Consider the following 9,582-nt stretch of genomic DNA (forward strand, 5'->3'; position numbering starts at 1 on the left):
TAAAGCCATTTTCATTCTTTCAAAAATGCAATTTAAATTACGGAATTTATTTTCCAATATATATTTTTTTATAACCGTCAGGAAAGGGTTAAAATTTTTTTAAATTTTTGTTTCAAAATTTGGACACATTAGGGAGGGGCGCTAGAATCAACTCATTTTAAAACTAAGTTTTCTTAAATTTACTATATTATGAATTTAAATTTTCTTTTTTAAGAATAGTAATAAAATACTTCAATATTATGTAAATAGCAAGATGAAATAAAAAAAAATTAATTTATTCTTAATAAAGTAAAATATTGGGTTTTATTGTTCTGGGCAATGAGAGTTTATTTTGGATTATTGGAGCACTATGAGTTTTAAACATTAATTCCTTAGAAAACTTGAGCTTGTTTATAGACATTTATTTCCTATATAGATCTGACATGGATCTTGAAGCAATAAAGCAGGCCCTTTTGTAAATGTTAAAAATTGGAAAAATCTATTAAATAAAAGTAATCGCAAATATACTTAGTAAATAATTACCTAGCCTCATTTTCCAATAACATTTTTCGTCTGCCAGCAAATTGTTTTCTGCTACTTGTTAATTTTCCCAACACCATTGGTTGATTTTCAGAGACCAAATTGAGAGTAGGCACAAGGTCATTTGGACAGGGAAATACATTTATTTAACCCCTTCTCCCCTCTAGTGTTATACTCTAATTAATGGAAAAGCAAAAAATTCCTACTACTTAATAAATGGGAACCTTTGCGAGAGTGATAGTCCACCAGCGGAGAATTCCAAATGAGTTTCTGTGAAGTAAGACAGTGAGGGAGGGGACATTTGGCCTTTCAGTGCACTAGTACCCAAAGTTTTATAATTACGTTTTCTTATTCGTTGGCTTATCAAAATTTGGGACTTAAATGGAATTTTGATTTATTGGTTCATTAAATTGAGATTCCAACGTTTGAACCACTAGTTATATTTTACAAAAGGGGGGTAATTTTGTGTATCAAAATTGGGAATGTACATAAATTTATCGGCCATTGTCTTATCCCTTTTAGATTCCTGTAAGTAGGAACATGAAATAGATTTGAAATTTAACAATTTTGTCCATAAGAAGAATAACGACATGATAACAATGTTGTTGATCTATAAAAATTTCATCATGCCTTTAAATCTAAATGATACTGAAGAAAAAAACATGTATCGCATCTTACATTCAAAACATAAATGAAGAAAATCTGTACCCGTAAACAACGATGACAACTTCAATAAGTACAGGGAGGGAGTAGACATATGACTGTTTATTACACTAGTCCCGAAAGTTATAATACATTTTCCAGGTATAGTCTGAAGATGTATGTTAATGTTCAGTGGTTATATGAATCTACATAAAAATTCCAACAGCTTATTTTTGATATTATCATTGGCCACCCGTCTATTTTAAATAGATTCCGATAAAATCATATTTTTTCCTTTAAAGTATTTGACATACTGACATTTGTAATTACAGAGTAGCTTCCCTATTCATAAGTTATGTTTCTGTATTATAAAAACAGCCTAGATAATAAGTTGTTCATTTAAATTTAAATTCGATAATAGAAAGGAAAAAAACATTTTTTTTTGTTCCTTGTGATCAAATGATCCAGAGACTTCAAATTAGTCCTATATGTATAAGGGATGCGTGCTCGTAGATGTTAAAAAATATTATTTGTGTTAAAATGAAACATTATATTATAGCTTCAATAATTTAATATCCGTAAATCTTATAATTTTTTTTTTGTGGAAAATTGTCTGTAATAACATGCTATACATGATTTTTCGGTATGGCTGAGAACCGGTTCTAATCCAGCGGATATTAATCGGTTTCGAAGCCATATGTACTGGAAATCAGGGATCTAGAGGGATAAGACATTGACATATAAATTGATGCTCAACCTCAATGATGATACACAAAACTATCCCTTCTGTATATTACAATAAGTAGTTGACACGTTTGGACACTATAATAAACTAAACAATCAAAATTTTTATAAATGTCCCCTAAAGTTGTTAAACCAACGAATAAGAAAACGTTATTCTAAACCTTTGGGGACTAGTGTAGTAAACTGTCCATTGGCTCTTCCCTCCCTATATAAAACCATCTAAGCAGAGAAAAAAAAACGATAAATTTTGATAAGTAGAATTATATGCTCCACCTCAATGATGATACACAAAATTAACCCTTCTGTTTATTACAATAAATGGTTGAAACGTTTGGACACTAAACAATCAAAATTTTATAAAAGTCCCCTAAGTTGTTAAAACAACGAATAAGAAAACGTTATTATAAAACTTTGGGGACTAGTGTAGTAAACTGTCCATTTGCTCCTCCCTTCCTATATAAAATGATCTAAGCAGAGAAAAAAAACGATAAATTTTGATAAGTAGAATTATATGCTCCACCTCAATGATGATACACAAAATTAACCCTTCTGTATATTACAATAAGTGGTTGAAACGTTTGGACACTAAATAATAATATAATGGTTTTTGTATGAGATGCCCATTCTCTGTAGTGCTTGCTTGAGAAAGGGTGGTAACTCAATAAGATTAGATAAACAATATCAACTGATAATCTTGTACAACTTTCAAAGTTATGAGTAGCGCAGCTACTATATAACTAGATGCAAGTACGCAGGAATCTAAAGGGATAAGACAATGGCCGATACATCAATGTTCATTCCCAATGACGATAAACAAAATTACCCCTTCTGTAGAGTAAAATCAGTGGTTGAAACGTTTGAACACTCATCCAATCAAAATTTACTGAAAGTCCCTAAAGTTGTTACGCCAACGAATTTGAAAACGTTATTATAAAACTTTGAGGACTATTGTAACAAATAGTCCTCAAAGTACTCTGTGTATAAAGTCTCTCTCGGCGAAAGTTAAGACTAGAGTACACACGTGGATTCCAAGGAGAGAGGGGACATTGGGCTGTTTAGAACACTAGTCCCCAAAGTTTTATATTTATTCGTTGGCTTAACAACTTTGGGGACATTTTTTGAATTATGATTGTTTGGTTCATTCCTTTAAGTGTCCAAGCAATTTTCTGTATCATTATTCGTGATGTGTATAATTTTTTTGGTCTTTGTCTTATCCCTTTAGATCCCCGATTAGATTCATTCACTAATATAAACACGTCTGCAAAATTTTTCTCGTATTCATTCGAATCGGGTGGATAGGAACCGGTTCTCATCCATACGAAAAAACTATGTCTAGCATCGTATTATATCCAGTTTTCTACAAATATAAAAACTGGTTTTAATCTTGTAATTGTACATTCTATATCCGCGGAAAGCGGTTTATAATACGATGAAAGAAATAACTATTACTATTTTTCAATAACTATAATCTTAACTAATAATTTTTGGGTATATAAGGATTTTGGTTTTAATTATTGTGGATTTACATCATTATATCGCTTATTGTCTTATCCCTTAAGATCCCTGCATTTAATAATAATAGGTTTGTAATTTCTATATACTTGTTTACGTTATTTTAATATCTAAAACATAATTTTCTGTTTTTTTTGCTGCGCTACTTATGGAAATAAGCAGATATATGATTTTAAATTTGGGAATTCAACATACTTTTTAACGTCAATCCTTTATACTAAAGTAACAGGATGTCTATTTGTCTGTCTGTTTGTACCGAAGGATCTCGCTAACCGGTGAACTGACATGGTTCTGCTTTACAGGGTGGCTACTCATAGGTCCTTGGAAGGTTCATAGAGGTACTACCACCCTTCCAAGAGAAATCGCAGAAAATCAAAATATAAATAATTTTGTTAAAACCTGATCTTAACATAGATTGAAAAAAAAACATTTTATGTCCCCCTAGAGGCCTCTAGGGGCGTAGCCGCTAGTCTTCACATAAAGAGACATACAGACCAAACTCTTAAAAAGGCTTCGCTTTAAATAACATTAAAATTTCAAGATATTACAAATAATTTTCACGACAACTATAATTATTAAGTAAGACAAGGATGATAATTTTCATTAACATAAAACTCAAAAGTACACAAAACCGTTTTAAAATTCATAGATATTTTTTTATCTTTTAAGCAAAGCTTTTTTTAATTTTGGTAATGTCCTTACGTAATAACGGATAGCTCTAATAATTTATTCCTAATCTAGTTGATCATCTTTAAACCTGGTGGAATTTTGTGGCAATTCTATTTGACTATGTGAAAATCATGCAAAAAAAAGGTAAAATAAACCAAACATAAAATAATAACAAAAAACTAAAACTAAAAACATTTATTCAAAATAAAAATGTAACAAATAAATGCGTAAGATATTTCAATAAATAGTAAATTTAGAAAAAAAAAACACTCACTTAAAATTGAAAGTGACAACACCCTGTGAACGCCACTGATTGTTATATTTCTAAATTTACTGATGTTTAATTTAATCTCTGTCTAAAAAGGATGATTATTTTAAAACCAAGGAAGTATAAGTGAAAAAAACACACAAACTAATAAAAGTACAGAAAATAAGTCATAAATAAGGACTATCTACACCAGACCATTAAAACTCAAATTTTGTTTAAGTAGTTGAAGAGACAAGACTCAATGATCAAAGTTCAAATTTAAGCGCGTTTCCTCTAGCCGTGGCTTTCTTTTTCCGTTTAAGTTTTATCTGGGATCTGTGGCCAAACATTAATCTTTCCTTCTAAATTCCAAATCAATCCAGATTTTTTATTTATTATTAGTTTCCTGTTAATTCTATCAAACAAACAACCTGATGGAAGTTAAGCTTTATGAAACATATAATGCTTGTTTTATAAGATAAATCATGCTTTTTACAACAAAAAATAAACTAGGTATACTAAAGGCAAATTTAAATGGTGAAAAATTAAAAAATAAATCATTTAAAATTTGCCTTTATTATGTATTAACTAAACAAATAAAACCAAACAAAGGCTGCATATTTGCAAAACTATGTTACATGTGGTTAATAAAGATTTCTCTGTCAAATCTTTTTTCTACCTTTTCATCTTGAATCATCACTCTACAACTGGCTTGCTTTGTGTTAACCTATAATTGATATTTTAATTGATTGGTTGGTTCAAAGCAAAGTTTTTAAAATTTTTAACCAATAATTTAACTTACAAAAAGAATAATTTTGTTTATCATATTTACATAAGATTTACATTAAGGGTTGGCAATCAGTATACGAATCCGCTGAATTTTTGGCCAATTTTGGAATCCGAATCCGGAATCCGTTTTTTAATAGCGGATTTGGATTCTCAATTGGTAAGCTAAAATTAGCGTCTTGAGTTTGTTCTTTCAATTAGTGGGATTAGTGGGGCAAATTTTTTTTAAGAGTCCACCTCTGATGACAACCCCAAAACCCGCAAACAAGTAGGGTGTTGTACATATAATTTTTTTGTAGTTTAAAGAAACGAATTCCCTTAAAATGCCACAAGAAGCTGACTTATTGTGATATGCAATACAATATACCTAACTCATTTTATAATTCAAAATGGTTGAATTTCGCTTAAAAATTTTCCTATAATAAGAGAATTAATTAAGATTGAAACTTCAATTACCTTACTTGACCATTTTTTCTCTCCTCTGGAAATCAATTGAAAATTTTCTGTCCAATTCCGAAGGTTATGGTTTCTTCTTACTATTTTAATACAATAATAATTAGATTTCGGTATACCTTTTCATTTTTTAAAATAATGTGTTGAAAGGCTTAAATAAAAACATTACAACTAGATAAAATATCTATATATCCAAAAAATATGATTTTCATTTCTACATAGATATTTTAAAAAATACCTGGTAGAAAATTGAATTTTTTTTTTAAATCATGTCCTATTAATGTGGTTTAAACTAAATTGAAAAAAAGTTTACTAAATTCAAGTTTAAATGCACTTCGTGCAACTACCCTTTTACGACCAATGCTGTTCGTTTCAGACGGTTTGTACGTATACATTGCAACTTGAATGTATTAAAAGGATCGCTTTTAAAGGTTATCTTAATATAAATCATTTATTGAAACTGTAATTATGTATTCCCTGAAGTAAGATTTTATACTGCCAGATTTTCCTTTCACCCCAGCTTCGTGATTTAATAACCAAATCTAAAATAATCATAATATCTTGTTAGACAAAAAACAACAGAGAAATTATAAGTTATAAAATTTATAAATATTATGATAACTTAAAGTTAGGGAGTTAATCGTAAAATCAAAGTTCAAAGTAGCATTCAAACTTTCTATTCGAGCACAGGAACCCCCCTACCCCCCCCCCCTCAGGGTTTTAAATTCCTTTCACCCTGAAGTCACAAATCTAAACTTATAAAAAAAACTGCTTTGCTCAATAATACAATAAATAAGTTAATTATGAAATATACCTTAAGATTATCTCTTGTGCCTCCACTGTAATGGCCTGGAGCACCTCCACTCCTGATTACCCTAAACATAAATTCCTTGGGTCTTTTAGGACTTTTTACTTCAGGTTTTATGTTTTTAAGGTCTTCTGTATCGATGCCTTCTAGATACTGTATTATAACATTCCATGCAGAAGGGGAAAAAATCTTCTTCAAATGAGTTTGCAGAAAAATTTAAGGATGCAATATTATATAGCATTTATTTAGATTAAATGTGTGTTATAGAGGATCTAATCTTAAAAAAAAACTATTTAAAAAGTTTACAAAAAGTAGCCATCGATCTAACAATTTGTTATGATTTATCTGCCTATCCCCTCTTCCTATCTTGGCCGATAAATTGACGTACATCTTCAATTTTGATACACAAAATTAACCCTTCTGTAGATATTTAACTTATTGAGAAAAAAAACCTATAAAAATTCAATAAAAGTCCCTAAAGTTTTTAATGATGAACCAACGAATAAAACTTTTGGGACAAGTGTAATAGTCAGCCCATTCTCCCCTATCTTCCTACTTAATACCTGTGACAAGGAATAACAATGGAAACCGGATTGTTCCGCATGGCTGATCCAACAGCCTGAGCAGCTCCAGGTAATCCAAGTTTTCCTGCTAAATCCCCGTAACTGATGGTTGTTCCAAATCCTGCAAATTATAACATAAGATGGAGAATCCTTATAATAAAGTAACAGGATGTTTGCGTGTCTGTGTGTTTGTACCGAAGGATCTCGCTAACCACTGAACCGATCGGGTTCTCCTTAACAGGGTAGCTTCTCATAGGTCCAAGGAAGGTTTATAACTATTTTCTTGAGGGGAAGGGGGTGGGACACCCCCAACCCTCCAAAAAATGAAACTTTTTTTTAACTTTTTCTTTTAAAATCTAAAATAAGAAATTGGGTTATCAAATTCCACTCTCCTCTTCTCAAGTGCCCCTAGAGGCCTCTAGGGGCGTAGCCGCTAGTATTAAGATAAAATAATTAGGTATTTACCTATTGTAAATTCGAATTGACTTTAGGTCAAATTTCTATACCTGGAATGATTCCTAAAATAATTTGTTGAAATAAAAAAGTGTACAATTGTATGTAAAAGAATTAGCTCCGGAATTATATTCTCGTTTTGTCACTTGCAAGCTTATATATTTTAGGGGTCAAGATTGAATTTCAATTAATCGTTCAAAGTAAGTGCCTCAACTTTTCCAATTTATCATTTCATTATCTTAACAAAGGGTCCAATCCCTTATATTCTTTGCAAAAGGGCTTCCTTACCAACATGTTTATAAATGTACATCCAGGCTTTCTGTCTAAAATTATCTTTACTAAATACAGATGGACACACTGCAGGCAAACTTTCATACAAACATCTCTCCGGCCTAGAAATATAAATATGATCGAATATTTCACGAATTAGAAAATTAAGCGTAACAGAAATTATTTAGAAATAGCACAATAATTAATTTTGAGAATCAAATACTTTTCAAAATTTTCATGAAAAATGACTCGATTTGGCGTTTTCAGTACAGGGGATTGTCTGATTGGAACATTTTCTGCTTCGCGTTGCAATGATAATATCATAAAATTACCTTTCAAAATAATCCTTCATCCAAGCATAAATATTGGATTCCCGATTTTCTGCCTACAACAAAAACATATGTAATACATTATAATACAAAAGTAAAATGATGTTTATAGAAAGATTGAACAACCTCTCATTTAAAGGATGAAAACAGTTTTTAATACCGCATTGAGACATTGATAATAAGTCAACTTTTTACATTTATTAATGCAGGGGTGTATATTCTGCACAAGTTTGATTTTTTTCCTCTGCTGGAAATTTTTTTATTTTTTTCCCTCCTATTTTTTTTCCAGCAAGGTAGGGGATAAAATGGAAAAATATTTTCAGAACTCTTTATTTTATTTATATTATCCTCCCTCCAACATATTCTTTTAGTTTTTTTACCAAAGAGAAGAGAAAAATAGAAAAAAATGCTTTCATTTCTCTTGATTTTTACATTTTTTCCCCCCATCTAAATATTTTTTATATTTTTTTACCCCCACCTTTAGCAGGGTCAAATTTTCAGAATATACACACCTGTATTAATGTTTTAAAACGACACTTTGTATGTAATGTGTTAAACAAATGACGATTGTGACTCTGATGGACGTACGGGCAAGGTCTAATCCTAGAGTAGATGTGCTACTAAACTTAAAAATCTTACATTATCAGGAATAGGTTGAACTTCAACAGATGCGTTTATTTCATAATATTTGTCTTTCTCTAGCTTCACAAAATGAAGTCCTGAAAACAAATCAATATGGTTTTTTACTCTTTTTGTATAAAAACAGGATTAAAAAATTATTTTATAATTCATTGATTTAATGAAAAAGGAAAAAAATCTGTATTACAATCAAAGTAAGATTACAAATCCACGTAAATTAAATCTTTCCTTAGTAGTTATTTGTCGCATTGTTTTATAGACAGCTTTCCGCAGAAATTAAAATGAAAAATTATAAAAAACTGGTATTAATTTTAGTATTTATATTTTAATACATTCGTGGAAAATTGTCTGTAATACTATGCCATACATGATTTTTCAGTTTGTCTATAAACCGATTTTAATCCAGCGGATATTAATCGGTTTTGGAGCCATGCAGGGAAGTTTTTTTTTAAGATTAAAAATAAGTTTGTATCAACGAATTTAAAATATACCTTGTTCACAAAGCAAAATATCCCAGGTTCCGACAGGAGAAATGATCTTAAAATCTGACGGACTGCATCCAAAGCTTTCTTTATTTTCGCAGATTTTTTAATCCTGAACAATTAACAGAAAAAGAGGAGTTAGACAAAGTCTGTTAAGCAAAAAATATTAAATTTTTAATAACAAAATTTTAGTTTGGTAATCACAAGCGTATACTTAGATTTAACCCTGGTCATGATTGGATAATGGATTTGTTCGATCATAAATAAGTTTGTCATATATGCTTATCAAGGAAACTTCAAATGAAAGATTTCCAGAAGTATGCATAAATGTTGCAGGTAGGTATTGAAAAGACAAAAATGAAAATAATACCTACTTATCAACTGTAGGTATATGTTTTTATTAGACTGCTCACCTGTTTGGTTTTTCATTTTCTTTTCCAGAACTGCTCATTGTGAAAACAGTAAA

General features: G+C 30.2%; 1 protein-coding gene across 1 annotated transcript; it reads right to left on the reverse strand.

Annotated features, from left to right (window-relative positions):
* Positions 1 to 4,268: 4,268 nt before the first annotated feature.
* On the reverse strand, positions 4,269 to 9,218 carry agt (O-6-alkylguanine-DNA alkyltransferase). Its single transcript, XM_080163416.1, has 9 exons — positions 9,126 to 9,218; positions 8,635 to 8,714; positions 7,999 to 8,051; positions 7,685 to 7,788; positions 6,944 to 7,064; positions 6,387 to 6,447; positions 6,050 to 6,114; positions 5,576 to 5,655; positions 4,269 to 5,060 (listed from the first exon to the last, which is right to left on the reverse strand). Exons 3-8 carry the CDS (start codon positions 8,016 to 8,018, stop codon positions 5,640 to 5,642), a joined length of 387 nt encoding a protein of 128 aa, XP_080019542.1. The 5' UTR covers positions 8,019 to 8,051; positions 8,635 to 8,714; positions 9,126 to 9,218; the 3' UTR covers positions 4,269 to 5,060; positions 5,576 to 5,639.
* Between the last annotated feature and the right edge of the window lie 364 nt (positions 9,219 to 9,582).

The sequence above is a fragment of the Acartia tonsa genome, chromosome 6, assembly GCF_053477335.1.
Source record: "Acartia tonsa isolate MP-2025a chromosome 6, ASM5347733v1, whole genome shotgun sequence".
Classification (NCBI taxonomy): Eukaryota; Metazoa; Arthropoda; class Copepoda; order Calanoida; family Acartiidae; genus Acartia; species Acartia tonsa.